This window comes from Homarus americanus, unplaced genomic scaffold, assembly GCF_018991925.1.
Source record: "Homarus americanus isolate GMGI-L3 unplaced genomic scaffold, GMGI_Hamer_2.0 scaffold57980, whole genome shotgun sequence".
Lineage (NCBI taxonomy): Eukaryota > Metazoa > Arthropoda > Malacostraca > Decapoda > Nephropidae > Homarus > Homarus americanus.
Window position 1 is genome coordinate 18760930 of NW_024716703.1, and position 27057 is coordinate 18787986.

Genomic DNA, 27057 nt, shown 5'->3' on the forward strand with positions numbered 1-27057 from the left:
CTTCCCAATTAGCGAGGCACTCCCAGAGACCCTCCCAAGGGTGGCAGCGTCCCTACATTGCAATTGTTAGGGATGGCGGCGATTCCAAGGTCACTGCCAGACGAGGGGCCTCCCAGGGGCCATCCTTAGCGGTGCCAGCGACCCCAGGGGAGCCTACCAGGGGTGCCTCTTCCCAGGAGCATTGTTGCTTGCTTGGTCGTGGTGTCGTACAAATTGCATACACCCAGCAATTACTTACTTAACTGTGATTGGAGGACTAAAATGTAAAACCACCAAATTTCAGCCAATAGGAGAACAGAACAGTCAGTCAGCACAACACCCCAACTTATGTTTTCCTGTTGATATTTATTCTCCATTTCATTTCAGAATGCGATGTTACTGAAATGTCATGTGCGTACTTATGTAACGCCATATCTCCCAGAGTTGTAAACAGTGCAAAAACAACAGACTGTAGGAGTCCTTCCAGAGGCGGCAACGCCCCCAGGGGCCCTCTCTGGTATATCGATGCTCCCAGGTGCCCTCCCTATATGCAGAGGAGCCTCTAGTGGCTCTAACAGGGCGACGTCACCCATAGGGACCCTCCCAGAGGTAGCAGTGCTCCCAGGTGCTCCTCAGAGTCTCTGCTAGGGGCTGTGGCGCCCCAGAGGCCCTTCCAGAGCCGGTAGCACCTCAAGGGGCCTCCTAGGGCGGCAGCGCCGCATAGATTCTCCCATGGGTGGCAGCATTTCAGGGCCTTCCCAATGGTCGAGGCACTCCCAGAGACCCTCTCACGGGTGGCAGGTCCCCACAGGCAATTGTTTGGGGTGGCGGCGATTCCAGAGACACTGCCAGGAGAGGTGGCCCAGGGCTATCCCTAGTGGTGGCAGCGATCCCAGGGGCCCTTCCGCTGTCCCTTCCAGGAGCCAAGTAGCTTGCTTTAGACATTTTATCGTACATATTGCATACGCCCAGCAATCCCTTACTTAACTGTGATTGGAGACTAAAATTTAAATCCATCAAATTACAGCCAATAGGAGAACAGAGCAGTCAGTCAGCACAACACCCAAACTTATTGTTTTCTGTTGATATTTATTCTCCATTTCATTTCAGAATAAGATGTTACTGGAAATGTCATGGGTTGTAGTAGGAGTGTGTGGATAGAGGGATGTGAGGAGGTTAGAGGGGTGTGTGTGGTGTGTTTGAGGGGTGTGTGTAGTGTTAGACGGGTGTGTGGAGTGTTAGAGGGATGTATGGAGTGTTAGAGGGGTGTGTGGAGTGTTAGAGGGGTGTGTGCAGTTATTGAGGGAGAACAGAGCAGTCAGTCAGCACAACACCGCAACTTATGTGTTCCTGTTGAATATTTATTATACTTTTAATTTCAGGATGCGATGATACTGGAAATGCAATAGGCGGTGTACTTATTGAATGTCATATCTCCTAGACTTCTAAATAGTGCAAAAACAACTGCCCACAGGGGTCCTCCCAGGGGCAACAGCGCCCTCAGGGATCCTCCCAGAGGCGGCGGTGCTGCCATGGGTTCTCCCAGCGGCGGTAGCATTCTTAGGGGCCCTCTCAGGAGTGGCAGCGCTCCCAGGGGCGTAGGTTCCCCAGGGCCTCCCCGGATGTGGAGGGGCGGAGCCCCCAGAGGCCCCTTCCAGAGGCAGAAGTACTTCCAGGGGTCTTCCAGGGGCTCTGCCAGACTGCGGCGCCCAGAAGGAACATTCCAGGGTGGCACCCCGGGGGCACTCCCCGGGCGACGGCGCACTTGGGGACCCTTCCAATGAGCGAGGGCTCCCAGGCCCTCCTAGGATGGAGGACACCCTTAGGGGTTTCAAAGGGGGGACTGTGCCCTAAGAGACCTCCTAACGACGGCAGCGCCCCCACGAGCAATCGTTAGGGGTGCCGGCGATTCCAGGGCACTGCCAGGGGAGGTTGTCACCCAGTGGCCTTTTCAGGCTGGTGGCACACCCAGGGGCCATGCCAGAGGTAATAGGTGTGCCGACAGGTGCCTCCCAGATGCTGAGGCGCCATCTAATGCCCTTATCAAGGGAGGCGACGCCCCTAGGGACCCTCCTAGAGGTAGCAGTTCCCCAGGTGCCTCCCAGAGGCTATACCAGGTCTGTGGCGCCCTCAGGAGCCCTTCCAGAGCCGGTGACACCCCAGGACTATCCCAGGGGCGGAGGCGCATCCGAGTGTCTCCCAGAGGCGATGGCGCTCTCAGGGGCCCTCCCAATGGGCAAGGCGCTCCCAGGGACCCTCCCAAGGGCGGCAATTTCCCTACAGGCAATTGTTAGGGTTGGCGGCGACTCCACTGACATTGTCAGGAGAGGTGGCCCCCGAAAGGCCATCCTTAAGGGTGTAAGTGACCCCAGGGGCCCAACCAGGGACGCCCTTCCGGGAGCCCTATAGCTTACCTGCTCGTGGTGTCGTACATAATGCATACGTCCAGCAATCACTTACTTAACTGTGATTGGTGGACTAAATCTAAATCCACCAAATTACAGCCAATAGGAGAACAGAGCAGTCAGTCAGCACAACACCCCAACTTATGTTTTCCTGTTGGATATATATTCTCCATTTCATTTCAGAATATCTCAGAGTTGTAAACAGTCCAAAAACAACAGACCGTAGGGGTCCCAGAGGCGGCAACGACTGCAGGGGCCCCTCTCAGGATGGCGGTGCTCCCAGGTGCACTCCAAGGGGCGTCGGCTCTATGAGGGGGCCTCCCAGATGCAGAGGAACCTCAGTGGCCCTAACAGGGCGGCGCCCCTAGTGGCCCCTCCAGATGTAGCAGTGCCCCAGAGTGCTTCCCAGAGGCTCTTTCAGAGGATGTGTAGAGTGTTTGAGGGTGTGTGGAGGTTAGATGGGTGTGTGTGATGGGGTGTGTGTGTGTTTGGGGGGTGTGTGGTGTGTTTGAGGGTGTGTGGAGTGTTAGAGTGTGTGGTGTGTTTGAGGGTGTGTGGAGTGTTTGGTGTGTGGAGTGTTAGAGGGGTGTGTGGGGTGTTAGGTGGTGTGTGTGGTGTGTTAGAGGGTGTGTGGGGTGTTAGAGGGTGTGTGGTGTGTTAGAGGGTGTTTGGTGTGTTTGAGGGTGTGTGGTGTGTTGGGGGTGTGGAGTGTTATAGGGGTGTGTGGGGTGTTACAGGGGGTGTGGGCAGTGTGGGGTGAGTGGTGTGTTAGAGGGGTGTGTGGGGTGTTAGAGGGGTGTGGAGTGTTAGGGTGGGGTGTTAGAGTGGTGTGTGTGTGTTAGAGGGTGTGTGGAGTGTTAGAAGGTATGTGGAGGGTTAGAGGTGTGTGGAGTGTTAGAGCGGTTTGTAGAGTGTTAGAGCGGTTTGTAGAGTGTTAGAGGGTGTGTGTGGAGTGTTAGAGGGGTGTGTGAGGGGTGTTAGAGGGTGTGTGGGTGTTAGAGGCGCTTTGTGGAGTGTTAGAGGGTGTGTGGAGTGTTAGAGAGGTGTGTGGAGTGTTAGAGGGGTGTGTGGAGTGTTGAGGGGTGTGTGTGGTGTTAGAGGTGTGTGTGAGGTTAGAGGTGTGTGGAGGTGGGGGTGTGTGGGTGGGGGTGTGTGGAGTGTTAGGGTGTGTGTGTTGACGCTTTGTGGGTGTGGGGGTGTGTGGGTGTTGGGGGTGTGGGTGTTGGGGTGTGTGGGTGTTGGGGGTGTGTGTTGTGGGGTGTGGGTGTTAGAGGGGTGTGTGTGGGTGTTGGGGGTGTGTGGAGTGTTGGACAGGTGTGTGGGTGTTAGGGGTTTGTGGGTGGGGGGGTGTGTGGAGTGTTAGAGGTGTGTGGAGTGTTGGTGTAGGAGTGTTAGAAGGTGTGTGGAGGTTGGTTGCTCTGAAGATGTGAATAAAGACGAAAGTAGGTGCTCCGTTGTGTGTTTGAAGGGGTCCGCTGTGTGGGGTGTGTGGATTGCTAAGGATGTGGAGAGTGTTAGAAAGGTGTCTGGAGTGTTATGGGTTGTTGGTATGTTAGAGGTGAATGTGGAATGTTAGAGGGTGTGTGGGGTGTTAGAGGGTGTGTGGGTGTGGTGAGGGTGTGAGGAGTGTGATGGGTGATAGAGGTGTGTGGAGTGTTAGAAGGTGTGTGAAGGGTTAGAGGTTGCCTCTGAAGATGTCTTGAATAAGGACAGAAAGCTAAGGTGCTCCGTTGTTTCCCTTTTCGATATTTTTATCAAGATTTATCTATCCATTTTCAGTGTGGATCTACATGATATATATATAAATATATATATATATATATATATATATATATATATATATATATATATATATATATATATATATATATATATATATATATTATATGAAAGTTTGCAGTACATTCTTATTCATGTTTGTTGAACATTGATTCTTCAGCTATTCCACTGTATGTGCTGTGGGTGATGTATATATGCAATTAATATACACACCTGGCACCTAAGCTGGTCACCCTGGCTACAAGTATCACCTTGGCTGCAAGTGTCACCCTGGCTACAAGTATCACCCTGGTTACAAGTATCACCCTGGCTACAAGTATCACCCTGGTTACAAGTATCACCCTGGTTACAAGTATCACCCTGCCTACAAGTATCACCCTCGCTACAAGTATCACCCTGGTTACAAGTATCACCCTGGTTACAAGTATCACCCTGGCTACAAGTATCACCCTGGTTACAAGTATCACCCTACAAGTATCACCCCACAAGTATCACCCTGGCTAAGCAAGTATCACCCTGGTTACAAGTATCACCCTGGCTACAAGTGGTCACCCCGGCCACAAGTATCACCCTGGCTACAAGTATCACCTGGCTACAAGTATCACCCTTGGTTACAAGCATTCTGCCATAAGTATCACCTCACACAAGTATCACCCTGGCTACAAGTATCACCCTGGCTACAAGCATCACCCTGGTTACAAGTATCACCCTGGCTACAAGTATCAATCTTGTTACAAGTATCACCCTGGCTACAAGTATCACCCTGGTTACAAGCATCACCCTGGCTACATCACCCTGTTAAGGCATCACCCTGGCTACAAGTATCACCTGGTTACAAGTATCACCCTGGCTACAAGTATCACCCTGGCTACAAGCATCACCCTGGCTACAAGTATCACCCTGGTTACAAGTATCAATTTGGCTACAAGTATCACCCTGGCTACAAGTATCACCTGGCTACAAGTATCACCCTGGCTACAAGTATCACCCTGGCTACAAGTATCACCCTGGCTACAAGTATCACCCTGGCTACAAGTATCACCCTGGCTACAAGTATCACCCTGGCTACAAGTATCACCCTGGCTACAAGTGTCACCCTGGCTACAAGTATCACCCTGGCTACAAGTATCACCCTGGCTACAAGTATCACCCTGGCTACAAGTATCACCCTGGCTACAAGTATCACCCTGGTTACAAGTATCACCCTGGCTACAAGTCACCCTGGCTACAAGTATCACCCTGGTTACAAGTATCACCCTGGCTACAAGTATCACCCTGGTTACAAGTATCACCCTGGTTACAAGTATCACCCTGGCTACAAGTATCACCCTGGCTACAAGTATCACCCTGGCTACAAGTATCACCCTGTCTACAAGTATCACCCTGTCTACAAGTATCACCCTGTCTACAAGTATCACCCTGGCTACAAGTATCACCCTGGCTACAAGTATCACCCTGGCTACAAGTATCACCCTGGCTACAAGTATCACCCTGTCTACAAGTGTCAAGCTCATGTGATCCTCTCCTTCGCTGTACTTCCCGGGCTGATGCTATCAAACTCACTACCCGAAACACAGTGCTCTTCAACAGTGGGAGTCAGTGGATATTAATCATCTCTATCTCATACACAAACACACATACGAAGACTCATGCCATTAAAATTGATCATCGCTTGTAGCAGGAGGTGGACGGAGTGTTTATTTACCATCTCGAGTAGAGGAGAAGAATGCCAGTGTTGAATTACTCGTGTTGGTGATGGTACAAGGTCCCTGGTTACAAGTATCACCCTGTCTACAAGTGTCAAGCTCATATGATCCTCTCCTTCGCTGTACTTCCCAGGCTGATGCTATCAAACTCACTACCCGAAACACAGTGCTCTTCAACAGTGGGAGTCAGTGGATATTAATCATCTCTATCTCATACACAAACACACATACGAAGACTCATGCCATTAAAATTGATCATCGCTTGTAGCAGGAGGTGGACGGAGTGTTTATTTGCCATCTCGAGTAGAGGAGAAGAATGCCAGTGTTGAATTACTCGTGTTGGTGATGGTATTAAAGTCCTGGACGTAAGTTCTCGTTAGTTCCTGATCAAGAGTAGGAACTTTTTACTGCTGGACCTTCTGATCTTCTCCTGTTCTTCTCGTTAGTCGTTTTGTGTGTGTGTGTGGGTGGAAGGGGGCACAATTAATGTTGATGTGATAATATATGTTGATGTCTTACCTATTACCAGATGTTGTACACATTGCACGGTCGATATAAAGGTATTTAATGAACACTTTTACACAACATTCGTCCTCTCTCTCTCTCTCTCTCTCAATTACTGTTTGTTCGACGACTTCATCAAAGGGACTCACTCTTTATCTATCACTTTCTTTACTGTGTGGTGATAGTGGATTGTGGTGGTGGGGGGCTGGTAGTGTGGTGTGGTGGTGGTGGGGTTGGTGGTAGTGGGTGTGTTGGTGGTGGTGGGGTTGGTGGTGGGTGTGTTGGTGGTGGTGGGGTTGGTAGTGGGTGTGGTGGTGGTGTGGTGGTAGTGGGTGTGGTGGTGGTGGTGGGGTTGGTGGAGATGGTGGGTGGTGATGAATTTGATTTTTTATAAGTTTGGCCACGTACAGCTGCTAGTTTACTGTGCACCCCACACGTTTTGTGAGAGGTAACGCTAGAGAACTGCTGAGTAGAGGTCACAAAGGGTGTGTATAACAGACCCCAGTGGTCAGGATATTATGGCATTGAATGTTACGGAGTATTTCAAATACATTGTTTGTTTAGCTCTGTACTTAGAGGGTAACTACTGACTTATTAACAAGTGCGTGAGTACAGCAGTGTGAGGCAATATGTGTGGCCGCACAGTTTGTTATTCACATCTGCGTTAGAAGTATTCAAGCACATTGTGTGTTTAGTTCTGTAAGAATTGACTTTGGTGTTAAGTCCAAAAAAGTGGATACAATCTTAATATGTCAGCTATCTTGCCATTAGAGATGAATGAAGTCTTATGCCATTTCACACACAGTGTGCTTGGACCTGTCCCTGAAAGTTTCTCTCTTCACACAGTCGAGGACGTAGTGTTCAAGTGTGTGGCCATACGTTTGACCACACACTTTACATTTAGTTTTGTTCACATCTGCTTGAGGAATATACTGTCAGAGGTACTTATGTCCTAACCTTAGTCTAGCGGTTACAACATCTTGTAATCTAGTGATCTTGTTACTTGCTCCATATATATTTTTCTCTTGATACATCTCATCATGGTAACAATAGATTGCCTATTTCCGTTTGTACTTGTCTGCTTGCGTCGAATTCATTAATAAGTTCATTCTTGATTACAGCTTTAAGGGCTTTTTTGACAGATGGTAGTGGTGGGTGGTGGTAGTGGGTAATTGGTGGTGGCAGTGGTAGGTGGTGGCAGCGACGGCGGGTAGTGGGTGGCTGTGGTGGGCTGTGGTGGTTGTGGTCGTCTAGCCAATAATACTTCCTGTCAACATCAGGCAGCGGATTATTTCCTCGACTCAATTTTACGAGGGGAAAAAAATAAGCTTTTCTGCAAAGATAGAGGAGGAGGCGGCACTTAATACTTTGCACAACGACTCTGCACCACAAGAGCTCCAGAGCCTCTGTTGACTTACTATTTAACCAATATTCTTTAAAGCTAAGTTTCTATGTATGAATTTCCCCTAAAGTACAGTACACTTTGCATGACTCTCAGGATAATTGCATATCTTACTTGGTATTGTTGCATGGCAGTATTGTTGCGTGACTTTCTTGGTATTGTTGTATTACAATATCTGGAGGAAGTAAAACATCAAACCAGTGAAGATAATAAAAAACATTCTAAGTTACACTCCCACATTTATCTCAGGTCAGATGTTAGGTGGATTAGTTTCAGTTACATTTACATGACATAATAATTATTCTACTCTTCCTGGCATGGAAATACAAAATTATTTAGACTATTGGTTATTAGTAGTTCTCACCTTTACAGCTTGCTTGTAACGAGTGATTTTTTTTCCTTTGGTCAGGTTTTGGAATTGTAAAGAAATTATAGATGTTGCACTTTTTAGAAATTGTAATTTTCTAAAAAAAATTATTTTCTTTAGTAGGTAAAGTCTTTTACAAATACTTAGATTTTAGGAACAACAAGGCCTTCGAGACAGTCTATGGAGGGACCTGCCAGATTTTGTCTTTTTAATTAAAGTAAATCTCAGAAAATGTCCTATATTTTCTTGCTGATTTTTTGGGTGGTATAAATATTTGTTTTATAAATTAATTAATTTTTTTTTATTAACAGTTTAATTTTAGTTTTTAATTATATATACAGTATAGTTTAACTGTATATATATATATATATATATATATATATATATATATATATATATATATATATATATATATATATATATATATATATATATATATATATATATATATATATATAAATAATTTAATTTAATTATTTTTCTTAAAGTATTTTGAAGAAAATAATCTTTAATTATAAGCATTTTGAGTTTTCTCATTAAGTGGATAAATTAGTTTAAAAAATACAAGTTTTCAAACATAGGAGCAGCTGGTCGTGTGGAGACTAAGTCGATTGTCTTCATCAGAGAAACCAAGTAGAGGGAGAGAGGAACCTTACTCCTGTGATCACTTAATTAACAAACCAAAAACTTGCTTCAAGTATTAAGTAAAATAAATAAGATTATCCACTAAATCTCTACAACTTTGAAAATATCAATCAACACTCACAGTGATTTCATTTCTACAATAAGTTTCGTTTAAAATACCAGAAACTTTCCTGAAAAAAATGGATGGCTTAGCAATATCACCTCACTGTATATGAGCAGCCAGGTGAAATTTGAGACAGATGACATTAATTTGGCGAAACTAAACCGAACATTTCCCCAAGATCAACTTAACCCATTGGCAAATACAATGGTGAATCAAATATGCATTATTAAGTCTTACTGGGAAGTCTTCAATAACACTAACGCCTATGTTTTACTGCTGCCTAAAATATAAATAATAATAAAAGCTCCATCTGGCTGATTTAAATAATGTATTTGTTTGGTAGATGGGTAGATGGATGAATAGATTGATGGATGGATAGATAGATGGATGGATAGATATATGGAGTGATAGAAGGATTGGTAGATGAGTTGATAGATGGATGGACAGATAGATAGAGAGATGGATATATATATATATAGCTAGATGAATGGATGGGTAGGTAAACTAATAAGAGAAACGAACAACATTTAAAACACTTATTGAAGACAGACAGATAGATAGATAGATAGATAGATAGATAGATAGATAGATAGATAGATAGATAGATAGATAGATAGATAGATAGATAGATAGATAGATAGATAGAAAGGCGATGAAAACCTACAATAAATTAAAAAAAATAACACTTGTTGAATTACTGTAAATGCTGGGAAGCGACGTACTGAGGACGACATGAAGGGTGAGGGAGGAGGTGAGGGCGTTGTGTTTACCTAGTGAGGGGTAAAGGAGGTGAGGAGAGGGGAGGAAGAGGAGCGAGAAGGAGATGAGGTGGTGTGGTGTGGTGACGGGAGTAAGTGTGGAGAGAGGTGGAGGAAGTGAAGGTGATGGTGATGGCGTTATGGCTTAGTGAGGGAAGGAGGTGAGAGGAGGTACAGTTGCGGAGATGTGTTCCTACACCCCCTGTGGTAACCAGTGTCTCCAAACGGCACCGTCGCAGTAGTAGTATCACTGTTTATGAATGAATGGGCATTGGTCGTGTAACGACGGACGTGATTGGGGGATAGGTTTGCTATAGTTCATATACAGTAGGTTGGCCGTTTGGAGACACGGGTTACCACAAGGGGAGTAGGAACACATTTCTGCAACTGTTCCAGCGTAAGGGGTAGCCATGTCCCTGCCGCCCACAGTCCCATATAATTTAATATAACTAAAAGTATACAAACGCTTCCACAGGCCTTGACACACTGAGAGTGGGTGCCATTGGCATGACTGCCCGTTTGGGACACAAGGGGGCAGCATGGCCAGTACTGCACTCGACACTGGACATGTGTCTATAATTGGCAAAGAGGGTCAAGTAGCCTCCCAGTAAAATCATGAACCAAGTGCAAGTTTATCTCTAAGAGACAGAGACAGACAGGGTAGTATGATGGACTCAGTTGACCTGGGTACACCTTACTTGGGTCCCTGGGGTACAGTTTCCTCAGCAACTTCGGACTACCACAATAGGGAGGGTGACCCGAGGACTACCACAATAGGGAGGGTGACCCGAGGACTACCACAATAGGGAGGGTGACCCGAGGACTACCACAATAGGGAGAGTGACCCGAGGACTACCACAATAGGTTAGGTTAGGTTTTCGTGTTGTTACCCCACAATTTCCCTTTTTTCCAAATCCTGCCGCTTTGGTAGTGCGGGAGGGTGTCATATTTCCATAAGGGCTCATTTTCGACGGAAATGAAGGTCAGATTCGATTAAAACATCATGAAATACACTAGGAAAACCTATTCTTGTTAGTAGTTTCCATGGTAGACCTCTTCCGAGTCTTTATCGTACTAGGTAAGGTAGATTAGGTCAGGCTTATTTGGTTCGTTTATTTACGATAAATCATCTGTGGTAGGTGGTCGCTGGCGCGCACCGGTAAACGCTCTTCAGGTATGAAACGCCGACCTGGATAAAAATTATCAACTTATACGAAAATTGCCGTAAAACCTTATTTGCTATTTATTAATGTAAAAAACAAATTGTAATCGTCTATATAAAAATGTTCCAAAAGTTGCTGCTGCTAATTTTTGGCATGATCGGGACGGAAGCGTTATAATGTCCGAGACGTTTGTTTGTCTTTTAGCGCCAGCGTAAACAGTTAATAATGGGAGCACACTGAGGTGGCGGGTCCATCAAGGTTCGTCAGCACGACGAAAAAGTCGGAAAAACAAAAAATTGGAAAGTTTCAATTCCTCCAAACTTTTATTGATAATCGAAAGGTAAGGAACAATTTTTCTATATTTTTTCCCCATAGTGGCTCATAATAACAAGTGCCGTTGTAAACTACTGCATTACCCTTAGTTTACGATAGTTTACCTTGCTGTTGTTTTGTCATTAAAGTTAAGTAAAAATTTACACAGGTTTCCAGGGCAGAGTTAAAGTTGAGCTACGGGTTTCAGAATTAATCTGCAATAAAATCCTTGTAATTTACGTAACTACTATAACGGTGAACTTGTAGTCACTCTACACACATGGTTAACGTATTGGGATTTTAAGTAAATTTTTAATATATAATCCAAGACAGGTGTACCCGTGGCCTCCGCGACTTTGACGAATGGAAAAAATCACGAACCACCCTCCCTATTGTGGTACTGCCACAAACCGAGTGTTTGTGGCAGAAATCTAGGTTGTTTTTGTCAACACAGGCCACGGCCCACCTGTAGTTTCTTAGGAAATTAAAAATAATATTTTTCTTGCTTCCCTTGTACTAGTCATATAGGATCACTACGTCTACGAATCAAGTGTTGCAATATTGTTGTAAATCAGTAAACTGGCGTAAATAATGACGCCTGTCAGGTGAATTGTCATACCTTATCCTTTATGACGATTTCTTCAACATCTTTGAGTGTTGATACCCATCAAGCGTCATATATTCTATTCTAATAGCAATATAACAAATAGTTTAATATAACACAGCTACAATTCCCCGTTACGTAGGTTCCAGCAGTAGTGAAACACTCCCCAGCGTGGCTGAGGGAGTAACACACTAACACATGTACAGGGTAGTTCATAATTAACTTGTGAAGCAATGTTTTAGCTCCCCGGGTAGTGTTCTGTGGAGTGATTACTGCTGCGTTGTTTGTAATTACAGTAAATCGGTTTATTTACAACTGACGTTGTCCACCTGGGATACGAGCCTACAATTTTATATATAGACAGACTATGTTCTTAATTTCGAGACCAGAACGTAGGGAGCACTTCAGAGGTTGTTTGAATGATTTATGTATTGTTGTAAATTTCAAACAAGCAAATAATATAGTCAGAATTGGCTTAAATCAGTTTTTATAGGATCAAACTGAACGAAGTTTTGCTCGTGACTGCTTTTAACCCCTTCTTGGTTCCTAAGGGTTCCCTCGGCTGAATAAAATCCTCTGGCGTTAGCCAAAACAAAATCCTTAGTCGTTCATAACCTTCAACGGTTATAACACCAGATGTATTATTTAAAATATAATAAAAATCGTAATAGTAATAATGATAAAAATTATAATAATAGTGTGACCCTTGAGTGGGTGTAGCTCTAGGCACGTCTTCCCACGACACCCTCCGGGGGGTATCTACCCTGCTCATTTACGTCTACGTCAATAGTATGTTACTTTGGGGAGTGTGATAAAGTAGCTGATAGTGTATTATTTATGGCGGCTGACTCCTGAGTAAATGTCACTCGTACTTTTTTTTTACAGAGAATAGCCCACCCGGGCACAGGTCATCGACCCACAACCGGACCTGGGGGCGAAAAAATAAAAGTGAAAAAGAGAAAAAAGAAAAAGATAAATTAGAAGAGAAAAAGACCATATTAATCTACACCACGAAGATGCCGGAAAACCAGCTTTTTGAAATGAGACAGATTGTATAAGTATGGAAACACAGAAGAAGACAGAGCATTCCACAGATTTGGCTGTGTGAGGAAAGAAGGAGGTACTATAACGGGTTATTCTGGGTTATTTTAGTGTGAACGACATCCACACAGAAACGAGTGTTACGAGCCCACGGTCTTGCCAGGGGTACACAAGATGCCAAATCCACTGAACATTGCCCGTTAACGTACCTGTAAAAGAAAGAGAGTGAAACAACATTGCGGCGAAGAGAAATGGAAGAGAGATTATCAACTAAAGGAGGAGAGTCAATAAGACAAAAATGCCTTTGATTCTACCCTATCTAACAGTTGGACAGAAGAAGAACCACCCCAGATATGAGAGCAGTATTCCAAGTTAGGACGAATATCCCTATACACTTGAAGCACCTGCTCAGGAGTGAAGTAGTTACGGTATCTGTACAGCATTCCCAGCTTTCGGGAGGCAGCTTTAGTTATGTTGTGGGTGTGTGGCTTCCATGACATATTAGCGGAAATGGTGAGACCTAGCATATCTATTTTCGAATTTGTCAAAATGATTGCATCCTGAAATGTGATTGGTGGGAGATCTTCTATTCTGGAAAGTGTAATAGGTAAATACTGTGTTTTATTACAATTGAATTTAATCAAGTTTCTGCCTCCCCATTCGGAGATGTTGCACAGATCTGCAGTGATAGATGAAACGATATCAGCTCTAGAAACAGATCTAGTCTGAGAGTTAGGGGGAAGGGAAATATGTGAAGAAGAGTGAAGAGTAGAATCATCAGCATAATAATGGATAGAATTAGCAGTAGTGTGAAGTAAATCGTTGATAAAAAGATGGAAGAGCGTTGGTGAAAGAACAGACCTCCGTGGAACACCACTATTGGTGATCGATCCCCTCGTTAACAACTACCATGGATTGGTTTTCAAGAAAGTTAGAAATTAGAGAACAAAGTAAAGGAGAGAAACCATAAGAGGGGAGTTTAGAAGGCAAAGACTCGTGCCATGCCCTGTCAAATGCTTTGAAGATGTTGAGGGCCACGAGGAAGGTTTTCCCATAATTCCTAAGGGAGGATGACCAAAGATGGGTGCAGTAGGTGAGCAGATCACCAGTAGATTTCGTATGGCGAAAGCCATACTGGTGATCCGACAAAAGACAAAGGCGTTAAGGTGACGGAGAAAATGAGAGTTTAAGATAGTTTCGAATATCTTAGAGAGGGCTGAACTGAGGCATGCTTCCATGAAGAAGGAAAAACGTCAGCACACTCTTTCAGAACACGAGGGGGTATCCCGTCTGGTCCATGCGCCTTACTCACATCCAGATTGGATAACACACCAGCAACCCTACGATTGGAGATTATAGGAAAGTGCATAGGTTCAGTAGGAGGAGCGGGAGTAGGAGAGGTAGAGTTGGAATCTTCTAAGGCGGAGTTAGAGGAGAATGAGGTGCCAAAGAGATTAACTTTATCAGGGGGAGAGTTGGCTATAGAGTTATCAGGTCGGAAAAGAGGAGGAAACGAGGGACTGCAGACGTTATTACAGATGTTTTGGTTAATGACCGGAAGGATTTACTAGAAGAAGAGTTAGTCAGGACAGCGGTCTTTATTTTTATAAAATTCTGCTTGACCCTACGAAGAATGAATAGATTTACAGCGACTCCGAGAAGTAATAAAAGAGGAGTGGGTAACAGGAGAAGGAGATAGTTTCATAACTTGATATGCCCTATCTCTCTCCCTACGTGCAGGAGAACAGGAGCGAAAAAGAATGACTGTAAAGTGAAAGTTTTTGTAGAAGATGGGATAAATGTACTCATACCACCCAGTATAACCCCAGCATTGCTGTCAACACATACCGAGGCGTCCAGAATGGAAAAGCCACATTCATCCCAGGGAAAGTTGGAGAAGAATTCTAGCAAGGATTGCCAGTGTACCCTCTGACAATGCCATAGTTGGCGTTTAGGAGGGGGTGGGGAAGGTGGTCGCGCCCAGTTTGATTTAATAGAAGAAAGATTGTGATTAGAAGACCTTAAGGTGGGCGGAAATTGAGTATGAATTGTGTGAGGGGTTAGAGGTAAAACAAAGATCAAGAATGTTAGTAAGTTGATCGTGTCGACCTGGAACACGTGTAGGGTGTTTAATTATTTGTTCCAGATCATTAAGTAAGGAAAAAGAGAGTGCCTCAGCGCCACCTGGGTCAACCCTTGCAGAGCCAACCCACTCTATGTGATGTACTGTACATTGAAATCCTCTAGGTAGAGGATCTCGGTGTTGAGGTGTGTGGATAGCAACGACTCATGACAAGAAGTGAAATCGTCAAAGAGTTCCAAATAGTTGGTAAAGTTGGGAGAACAGTATAGGAAACAAAGGAAATTAGTCATAATTGGTAGAGATATTTTGAGCCAGATGACATCATATAGAGAAGATTCAAGATCCGTGAGTCGAGCTATAGGTGTACGTGTGTTACAGTAGGCGCATGCACCTCCCTTAGAACGGAAAGAGGTATAAAGGTTGTAGTTGGATACTTGAAAAGGTTTGATTGAAGCTGCTTTGGTCAGTTGAAGTTCAGATAGAAGTAAGAGATAGGGGGAAGAGGTTAATAGATGGCGCTCCACAGAAGAAAAACTGTATCTCAGGCCGCGAATGTTGGAAAAATGAAGTGTGACAAAAGCTGATCCTCCAGCAACCACCGTGACGTCAGTTAAGGCCCCAGTAGTTTGATGATGATCAGGTCGGCCCTGGGGTCCACAACCTTCCCGACCAGTGGGATAATAGTTCGTTAATTTAGTTGTTATAGTCTGTTTAAGTGACGTTCACTCGCTTGTCCGTGTTCTACCACGAAGTTTATACTGTTTTCTGTTTAGGGGGTTCAAACTTGGTATGTATTTATCATTTACACCACTTACCTGTTGGTCTGATTGTTACGACCTTCATTGTCCAGTGTTGGTACAGGAGGAATCTGTAGGAGTGTACTTGGAGAAAATGTGATATTTCGTAGGATCACACTGGATAACACCCCTTTCACTTCTAACCCGGCACTACCGTGCCACATAACCCCTTATGAGGTTATGGTTGTCTTTATTATTTTTTTCTTGGTTGGGATTCAACCAGACAGTATCATTCCCCCCTCTTTCTCACTGTCTCTCTCCCGTTCTCCTACTTTCCCTCTCTGTCTGTTCCGTTCTTTCTTGATCTCTCTGTCTTTATGTCTTTTTCTTTTTCTCTTTCCAGGGCGAACTGATTTACTGAATAAGCAGCTGACACACACACACACACACACACACACACACACACACACACACACACACACACTATAGACCACAAACTGGACTTAAAGGCCCATGTAAACAACACAATCAAGGCAGCCTCGTACCGACTCTACATGCTACGACGACTCGGTTCACTTGGGGCACCCACTCCAGAGCTGAGGACTATCTACAACGCATTTATTCTCTCCAAATTAACGTATGCGTCACCAGCCTGGTCTTCTTCTCTCAACTCTACCCAACAACGTCAGCTAGAGAAGGTACAGAAGAGGGCCTGCAGAATCATTGCTCGGCACAGACTACTCCGGCTACATCAACGCTCTCTCCACCCTGGAAATGCCCTCCCTCAGTGACCTCCACCAAGCACTAGCAAGGTTTGGCAGTGGACTGCTGCACCATCCTTGTCATCGTCACCTACTGCTACGAGCAGGTCCCCGCCCACCTCGCGCAGTCCGCCATTACAACAAAATTCAGCCCATAAGAGCCCGCACTGATAGATATAAGAATAGCACCATCCCATCTATTGTTAAAATAATAAACAGCTCCTGATTTATGTACTGTACAGCCATGTAAATGTATTGAATGAATATTATGTCTAAATCACATATAAATTTGTATATTTTCAGCCACCGGCTGTAACTCTATGAATAAACCGTTTATTATTATTATTATTATTATTATTATTATTATTATTATTATTATTATTACACACACACACACACACACACACACACACACACACACACACACACACACACACACACACACACACACACACAAACACACACACACAGCCCAGGGATGATTGGTTCAGCATACAGCGATGCTCTGGTATGCAGCAAGCGTTCGTGCCGGGACAGCCAAGCACCTTGTCGGTATTAACCCCAAGAGCCAAGAGGAACTGGCACATCGACAGGAACACCTCTGGAGTATCACAGAAGACGACCAGGAATAACTATGTGATGCAGCCTTTGGTGGAACTGGCAGCTGAACTATCAAGTTGGTGATCACGCCAGCGGCACCAAGGAGATGTGGTAGATACATTCTGGTAAGTAGTTGACCCTAGGACAGGTGTAGAGATCCCGTTGCCTGTATGTGACTGTAGTTTAGACACTTTAACTTAATTCACCTGATGATTAAACACCTTAATGCTACCTGGGGGGATTATATTAGGCTAGTTTACTTAGTGTTTGGGTATTAAACCATCAGGTGAATTAAGCTGGGGTACCTAATCTTCAGGCGATCCGTGTGTTTCTCTCTGGGAGTCGATGATAAACAGGTGTTTGTACTCGAGGTGGACCCAACCCTCGCGGTAAGCAATGTTTATTTATGTAACCTTAACACTCGATGCGAATTACGTGTTCGGATTACGAATTTAGGCTACTGGGAAGACTCTCAGATGCCAGAGTTGAAAATTTGAACGAGTCATAGGTCACAAAACAAAGACAAGAGACAAAAATCACTGGGGAGTGTTTGGTCCATAAACAAGTCTGACATGCCTCTAAATATTGTATCTAGGGTTAGCGGTCGACAATATTATACTGGGGCAATTTTGCATGATGTAAGACCCAGAGGAGGGGAGAGGAGAGGACAGCCGGGAGACAATGATGAGTAAGGGCAGGAGGGTGGAGATATACTGGTCCTTGTTGATATATAAGCAACAGGTATTCACTTGCATATGACCACTCAGGTGACTGGATTATAATTAAATCTTAAGATAGAAACATAACGTACTTTTGCCGCTATAAACTTAAAAAAAAACAAAAACTAAAAATACAAATGATTAAACAATATCAGACAATACATACGGAATATACTTTACTGGTACAACTTGCTACTGCATTATCACTCTCACTGGCTCACATAGAAATAAGTTACTATAAATGTATGAATATTTATATGTATAACTAAATAATGTATGAGCATAGCATTAAAAAACATAAATTACATATAAAATTCTTATAAATACTAATTAATCTCACTTTTATCCTAAATTACCCCCCTCCCCCCCCCCCCTCCCCTCAGAATAAACGCGTAAACCCACACGATATTTTTCCTCGAGTCTCTTCAGGTAGCGAACCCAACCAACCAATGACACACCAAGCGTTCCACCCTGGCCCTTACCTGTTGCTTATGTATCAACAGGGGACCAGTTTAGGGTCATAATCTCTGGAGGGAATGTATTTGTCCTCACAAATATGAAGGCCAGCGTGGTCCCCCTCTCACCAAATTGTATCTACATAGACTTAAAATATGTGTGTGGGATGACTATACACATACACACACAAACACGAGTGATGTATGTGAGGTTATGTAGCGTTGTAGAGTGTTGTAATAAAGGACAGTACAGTATATTGGAATGTATACAGTACTTCAGCTATATGTACATACAAATATACAGAATACAAATACAAACTGACTATACACAAATAACTATACACATACACACATACCATACATACATTTACTTATGCAGAAACACTCATACAACACTTACAAACCAAAGTCTACCACCCACCCACCCACACACACACACACACACACACACACACACACACACACACACACACACACACACACACACACACACACACACACACACACACACACACACACACACACACACACACACACACACACACACACACACACACACACACCACCCAAACTCTCCTTCAAAGTAAAGGGTTGGGTCAGTCTCCCCTTCCTCCCTGTCCTGCCATACATTCGCCGCTGCCTTCCCCCACCCCTTCACCATTAAGGGCTTCAACCCTCACTCATTAAGGGCTTCAACCCTCACTCATAAAGCTTAACATGTCAATAGTCTTAGGGTTCGCTTCCATAATCCGGCATTTATGAGTTGTTCAAAATGTGGAATTTCCTCCCTCGTTCACAAGTTTTGATCGAGAGTTGTTCATACCCCATGGGGAATATCTTTTGTCTGTCTATATGTCTCTGTCTGAATGTGTCTTTCTGTCTATGTTTGTTTGTGTCTATCTGTCTGTCTGTCTGTCTGTCTGTCTGTCTGTCTTTCTATTTATTTGTATATTTACCTTTTTGTCTGTATGTTTGGTCGTCTGTCTGTGTCTGTCTACCTTCCTTTTCTGTATGTTTGTGTCTGATTTCCTGTTTGAATGTCTGCCTGCCTGCCTGTCTGTCTGGTTGTCTGTCTGTCTGTCTGTCTGTCTGGTTGTCTGTCTGTCTGTCTGTCTGTCTGTCTGCCTGTCTGTCTGTCTGCCTGCCTGTCTGTCTGTCTGCCTGCCTGTCTGTCTGTCTGCCTGCCTGTCTGTCTGCCTGCCTGCCTGTCTGTCTGTCTGCCTGTCTGTCTGTCTGTCTGTCTGTCTGTCTGTCTGCCTGCCTGTCTGTCTGTCTGCCTGTCTGTCTGCCTGCCTGTCTGTCTGCCTGTCTGTCTGTCTGTCTGCCTGCCTGTCTGTCTGTCTGCCTGCCTGTCTGTCTGTCTGCCTGTCTGTCTGTCTGCCTGCCTGTCTGTCTGCCTGCCTGTCTGTCTGTCTGTCCCCTGTCTGTCTGTCTGTTTGTCTGCCTGCCTGTCTGTCTGTCTGTCTGTCTGTCTGTCTGTCTGTCTGTCTGTCTGTCTGTCTGTCTGCCTGCCTGTCTGTCTGTCTGTCTGTCTGTCTGTCTGTCTGTCTGCACTTCTCTCTGCAAAAGGTTCACTTCCTCCCTGGACAGATAACACGCAGTAGTTTTGATCGGCGTGTGTGCCATACTAAAAGGTTTACCTCTTTCTTTTTTTTCTTTTCTCTCTCTCTCTCTCTCTCTCTCTCTCTCTCTCTCTCTCTCTCTCTCTCTCTCTCTCTCTCTCTTTCTTTGTCTTTTCATGTTTCTCTCTCTCCCATTTACTCGTTCTTTGGCTTATGGTTTGCAGGACGGTAACAACAAAAGGACTCTCTCTCTCTCTCTCTCTCTCTCTCTCTCTCTCTCTCTCTCTCCCTTATTGTCTATTTGTGTCTTTAACATTTATCTCTCACTCTCCATAATTTTTTCACAGACTATACTTCTCTCATTATAAATATGTATGTATGTATGTATGTATGTATGTATGTATGTATGTATGTATGTATGTATTTATGTATGTATGTATTTATGTATGTATGTATTTTTCACTCCACCATAATTTTCTCACTTTCTCTCTTTATCTCTCCTCTTTCTTTTTCTATCTCCATCCTTGTCTTTCTCTCTTTCAGTCTGTTCTCTCCCTATTTCTCCTTCTCACTCTCTTTCTCCTTCTCATTCTTTGTTTTACTCCGTCTCTCATTCTCTCTATCTCATTCTCTCTATCTCCTTGTTCCACCCATCATTATCTCCCTATCTGTCTCTTTAACTCTATGTAAATCCTGTTCCTCTTGACAGATTAATTTCCCGTAATATATAAAAACTTTTAACCAATTGTCAAAAAAAATAAATAAATTACAGAAAAAAGTTAAATTTGAAGATTGTTTTGTGTTTTCTATGTAATGAACGGTAATGGGAAGTAATGACAGGCAGACAGATATATGGACAGGTATAGGTAGACGGAAACACAAGTCTTCATGGTTAGATAGACAGATAGACAGCCAGACAGAAAGACGGCAGATATACGGGAAGACCGCCAAACAGACAAACAGACAGACAAACTCGCTAATAATATAGACAGCAGACAGACAGACAGACAGACAGATAGAATAGTCCATCAAGAAGTCACTATTAATCAACCAACTACTATCTTGGTAAACACTTATCTCTTGCGCTTCTCGGCATTCTTTTGTCTGGCCATGTAAACAAACCACAGTCCTTCCTTCCTTCCTTACCTCTTTCTGTCACTTCCTTCCTCCCGTCGATCCCATCTGAACTCCCTTCCTTCCCTACCTTCCTTCCTTCCTTCCTACCTTCCTCCCTTCCTTCCTTCTTTCTTCCTTTCCCTCTCTCCTTCCTACCTTTCATTTCCCCTTCTTTCCTCCACTTCCTCCTTCCCCCCCTTATACCAACTAAACTCCCTTTCCTTCCTCCTTCACTTCTCTCCATCCTTCTCTCCCTTACCTCCTTCCTCCCATTCCATCCTTCATTTTCTCCCTCTTCCCCTTCCCTCTTTCCTTTTCTCCCTCCTCCCCTTCCCTTCCCTTCCCTCCTCCCTTCTTCCATCCTGTTTCATTCCCTCCATTATTCCCTCCTTCCTCCCTTCCATCCACATCACCTGAGCCCCTCTCCCTTCTCCTCTCCCTTCTCCTCTCCCTTCTCTACCACATGCCCTCCCTTTATCCCCCTAGCGCTTTTTTTTTTTATTTTTATTTTTATTTTTATTTCCCTCTTCCCAGTTCCCCTTTTTAATGATTTTTCTATTTTATTTATTTTTTACTTAATATTTTTTCTTATCGTTTTCCTATTTTTCTTTATTTATTTCTCGTTTTATTTTCCTTTAAGTCCATAAAAAAAAAAATACTATTGTAAGTAAACAAAAGACAAAACAATGACCCCAAAAACATTTACAAAATAAACTTAAATAAACTCTTTAACAAAATCCTGAATGAAAAATGTAAATAAAGATGTAAACAGACGTGTAAATCATTCTCTCGCACCATTGGAATAAACCAAAATAAAAAAATCATTTACATAAGTTTGTAAATTCTTAAGAAAATTTGTAAGTCATAATTCCCAGATATTTTTTACACGTGAAGAATGGGAACAAATTATTAAATAGGGTTTACTGATAGGAGAAAAATAGCATGAAAATAATTAAGAATTATCATACAAGTTAAAAATTATTATACAAATTAAGAATTATTGCCCAAGTTAAAACATTATTGTACAAATTAAAGAATTATTGTACAATTTATAGGTAAGAATCATTGCACAAGTTAAGAATTATTACACAAGTTTAAGAATTACTGTACAAGTTACAGGTAAGAATCATTGCAAAAGTTAAGAATTATTACACAAGTTTAAGAATTACCGTACAAGTTACAGGTAAGAATAATTGCAAAAGTTAAGAATTATTACACAAGTTTAAGAATTACTGTACAAGTTACATGTAAGAATCATTGCACAAGTTAAGAATTATTACACAAGTTTAAGAATTACTGTACAAGTTACATGTAAGAATCATTGCACAAGTTTAAGAATTACTGTACAAGTTAAGAATCATTACACAAGAATCAATAAAGGAGTTAAAGAATCACTAGAAGTTAAAGATTTGAATATAACAAGACTCTTTTGCCTCTGCCTGTGTAATATAGCACCTCCTTTACTGATGCTATATTAAGAAGCATCAGATAGGGGGTGGGTGAAGGTGGGGGTGAGTGGGTGGAGGTGGGGTGAGTAAGTGTGAGGGGTGGAGTGGGTGGAGGTAAGGAGGGGTGAGAGTGGGGTGAGTGGGGTGATGTAGGGAGGGTGGAGGTGGGGGTGAGGGTGGAGGGTGAGGGGTGGGAGAAAGGCAAGGGAGGTGGGGTGAGTGGTGGAGGTGGGGGTGAGGGGTGGAGGTGGGGGCAGAGCAAGGAGTGTGGGGGTGTGGGGCGGAGTGTGGGGGTAGAGTGGGTGGAGGTAAGGAGTGGTGGAGGTGGGGTGAGGGTGAGGTGGGGTAGAGGGAGGAGGTGGGGTGAGGGGTGGAGGGGTGAGTGGGTGGAGTGTGGGGTAAGTGGCAGTGGGTGAGGGTGGCTGGGGAGATACTATATGTAAATTATTTTTAGTTGGTAGAGAGAGAGAGAGAGAGAGAGAGAGAGAGAGAGGCAGAACCTGCAGAATTATCCCATAAGCTTACTTCATGACGTCTCCCCTACTCTCTCTCTCTCTCAGCTCTCTCATACATTCATTGACACACCTCTCACTTTTCCTTCTCTCTCTCACTGATCTTTTCCTCTCTCCTACGGCCCTCTCTCTCTACAACACAACTCGCTCCATGTTACTTTTGTGAATGATATCAACCGACCATAATTATCTTTTTATCATTTTTTATCCAAATTCTATTCTAAAACAGATAAAAATCTTCGTCAGCTATTGTTTTTTTTTTTTTTTTAACAAGTGAACCAATTTCTGGGCTGATGAATTCTTAACTAGGAGATAATGAGGGTTAGAACTGGACTGTTTTTGGAGACGAGGAGATAAAAAAACAAAAAAAATTGGGAACAAATTTTTGTAAGTGTGTTTTGACAAAATTTTTATGGAATAATATATATATATTTTTTTAACTTTTTGTCAGTTAGTTTGTATTTATTTTTGGTTATGTTTTGTTTGGTCCTGCCTTATGTGCTTTTGTTTTTCTTTCTGTTTGGTGCTTTTGTTTGAGAGTTTGTGTTCATTTGTTGGGATGATGTTATCTTTCTAAGGCTGTCTGTCTGTCTGTCTGTCTTATTTTCTGTGTGCCTGTCTGTCTTCCTATCTTTCTGTTTGTTTATCATCATCTCTCTGTCTTTCTTTCGGTTATATTCCTCTCTCACTTTTTCTCAATTACCTGGCCTCATCTACCTGGGCAGAATTAATCAATAATACTCACCTGGCCTAATCTACCTGGCCAGAACCAATCAATAATACTCACCTGGCCTCATCTACCTGGCCAGAACCAATCAATAATACTCACCTGGCCTCATCTACCTGGCCAGAACCAATCAATAATACTCACCTGGCATCATCTACCTGGCCAGAACCAATCAATAATACTCACCTGGCCTCATCTACCTGGCCAGAACCAATCAATAATACTCACCTGGCATCATCTACCTGGCCAGAACCAATCAATAATACTCACCTGCCCTCATCTACCTAGCCAGAACCAATCAATAACTCACCTGAATGACAACACAAATAACAGACAATTAATTGATTCTTACAGGTGTCAGGTGATGTGAAGGGAAATAATTAGATGTTTAGTGAGTTATTATGTGATTGCATAGTGCAGTTAGGTGACTCGTGAAATGTAAAGACCCCTTCTGTGGCATTTTTTTTTCAGTATTCAATGTGATACAATGTTGAAATTATTGTATTTTCTTCTTTTATTGATAAGTGGAACAAATGATAGATAATAACGATTAATATTATTTCAATTTGTTACCTACTTATTTATTTATCTACTTATCTATTATATATGACACTGGCGATATGTGATGATAATATTATATAATATTCAATATATTACTTTATTGTCTTTTCTTTTATGTTGGGATATTTAAAACATTTATATTTTTTTCTTTTATTTGTTGACGTAGGAGGCGGAGGTATATTGTTAAGGCAACTCTTATTATTAATTCTGTTTGACCGTCGTTAATGTTGCCGTAAAAAATAACACAACACAGAGACACATAAAAATATATATATTTTTTTTTTCTAGACAATCGAGGCAAAGTGCCACTCCCTAAACAGTGCCACTCCCTCACCAGTGCCACTCCTTCACCAGTGCCACACCTTCACCAGTGCTACTCCTTCACCAGTGCCACGCCCTCAACAGTGCCACTCCTTCACCAGTGCCACTCCCTAAACAGTGCCACTCCTTCACCAGTGCCACTCCTTCACCAGTGCCACACCTTCACCAGTGCCACTCCTTCACCAGTGCCACGCCCTCAACAGTGCCACTCCTTCACCAGTGCCACTCCCTAAACAGTGCCACTCCTTCACCAGTGCCAATGTATTAGACCTTGTCAAACAGACAGTAATACTTATATAAACGTGGGCCATATACATTATGTTTATATAATTACATCACCCACGGTAACTAGACTATGGGCAGTGAGTAACCATAACTGTACACGTGACAGTGTTTTTCCACCGACTTCTTCCGCACCTTGAATGTGTGTGGGTCAGTATTTAAGTACCTGGCGTCTACCCAGTCTGTACCTGTCTCTCACCCACGTCAAACATGTCTTCATGAAGCTCGTTACACTACGCTTCATTCTTTATTAACGCTCACAGCTCGTAGCGTTAATTACAGTGATATCCTAATTGTTGTGCATCAGTGCCACCCCCTCAGCAGTGCCACCCCCTCAGCTGTGCCACCCCCCTCAACAGTGCCACCCCTCAACAGTGCCACTCCCTCAGCAGTGCCGCCCCCTCAACAGTGCCACCCCTCAACAGTGCCACCCTCAACAGTGCCACCCCTCAACAGTGCCACTCCCTCAACAGTGCCACCCCCTCAACAGTGCCACTCCTTCAACAGTGCCACCCCCTCAACATCCTCAACAGGTAAGACACCAACAACAGGTAAGACACCGTCACCTTAGGGGTCATATTTGAGGAGTATGGTCCCTGAAAAAGATTATAACCCGGATCTATATACCAAATAAGAGTATATAGTAATTATGGATTCGTATTAAAATTAAAAATTATAAAAATCGAATTTTCTAAATATACTACAGGGGCGGTATTTCGAATATTTTTTTAATACTTATATAAATCAACCATTTTACAGTCTATAAATTGGTTATTGGAAGAGCGTTTTGTGTCGTAGTTCATATCGCGTCGCCATAAAGGGAATATATCTGAAGTGGCAACATTATTCCTGCTAACTTTTTTTTTTCTGGTGTTTACAAATTTGTACGAATGGGATATAAAACATATATTGCCGGCTATAAATATAACACAGGTGATATACGAACTCCCATCAACATATTTTTTGGCGACTGGGAATCCTCTGATATTTATTCCATTACAGCGAAACTATCACAATAGATCGTTTTATTTATACACATATATATAACACTCACGTATGTCCAACTGGCGCAATATAAACATTTGGTGTGTATTGTAAGCTTGACTATCCTGAGTTGAATGTCACGCTGTCAGGCATCGCTTCATATTATACACGTATGTCTATGTCTCTGCCTGTGTGTGTGATTTTCTGTTATATCTATCTATCTATTTATTTATTTACCGATATATACGAAGTTATTTAAAAGCGAAAACGGCACTGACTTTATAAACACCTTATTCATTCAGTATAACTTATGAGTCAAGACCATACAGCACCATTTATAGCTCTTGAACACAAAAATATCCTAGTTAGAAAATGGTGAATGAAAAAAGTAAACTCAGTACAAATAGTGACAAAACAAAAGGTCCTGGAGGCTGCTTGCACCTTCCTGCATCACACCCTCCAGGGGACGTGTAATTCATTTAATTATTCAGGTGTGTTGTAGTGGTTCTCACCCCCTTCCCTCCTCCCATGGCCACCTGTCCCCCTCCTCCAGTGCATTAATTCTTCAGACGCGTCAAGAACAGGTCACCTCTGTACACACACACACACACACACACACACACACACACCTTTGTTATGACGTCATCCCAAAAGTTAACGTCTCCTGTATATACATAAACTCGCAATTAACGTCGCCTATACTTAGACAGACACAATATTACCATCTATTTACACAGACAGACAGACAGACAGACAGACAGATTCACTTAAACCTAGTGAAAGTTGATAAAGGTTCCATGGATCACGAGGCTCTACGGCTCTGGATCACGAGGTTCCATGGATCACGAGACTCCATGGACTACAAGGCTCCATGGCTCTGGATCACGAGGTTCCATGGATTACGAGACTCCATGGGTCACCACGGATCATAAGGTCCCATGGATTTAGATCACGAGGCTTCGTGGATCGCGAAAGCTGGCGAGGCTCCATGGATTAATAATATAACGTGAAATTAAACTTCATATCATGGGGAGAAAAAAGAAAGACAATGACCCGGGCATTTAATTAAACTTTAGCAGTGTAAAGCAGTATTTAATTCCTCTCCTCGATGGCTGGCTGGTGGTGGTAGTGATACAGGTAGTGGTGACGGTCATAGTGGTGGTGGTCATAGTGGTGGTAGTGATGATAGTGGTGATGGTGGTAGTGGTGGTGGTGATAGTGGTGGTGGTGATAGTGGTGGTGGTGAGAGTGGTGATGGTGATAGTGGTGGTGGTAGTGATGATGGTGGTGATGGTGATGATGTGGTGGTGGTAGTGATGATGGTGGTGATGGTCATAATGGTGGTGGTGGTAGTGATGATAATGGTGATGGTCATAATGGTGGTGGTGATGGTGGTGGTGGTAGTGATGATGGTGGTGATG

At 43.3% G+C, this 27057-nt stretch overlaps 1 protein-coding gene across 1 annotated transcript; it reads left to right on the forward strand.

The window, feature by feature from the left end:
- The first annotated feature begins 2709 nt into the window (after positions 1 to 2709).
- Positions 2710 to 26568, forward strand: LOC121858401 (adhesive plaque matrix protein-like). Its single transcript, XM_042354847.1, has 3 exons — positions 2710 to 2812; positions 4389 to 5758; positions 26374 to 26568. The coding sequence occupies exons 1-3, from the start codon at positions 2710 to 2712 to the stop codon at positions 26566 to 26568; spliced, it is 1668 nt and encodes a 555-aa protein (XP_042210781.1).
- The last annotated feature ends 489 nt before the right edge of the window (positions 26569 to 27057 follow it).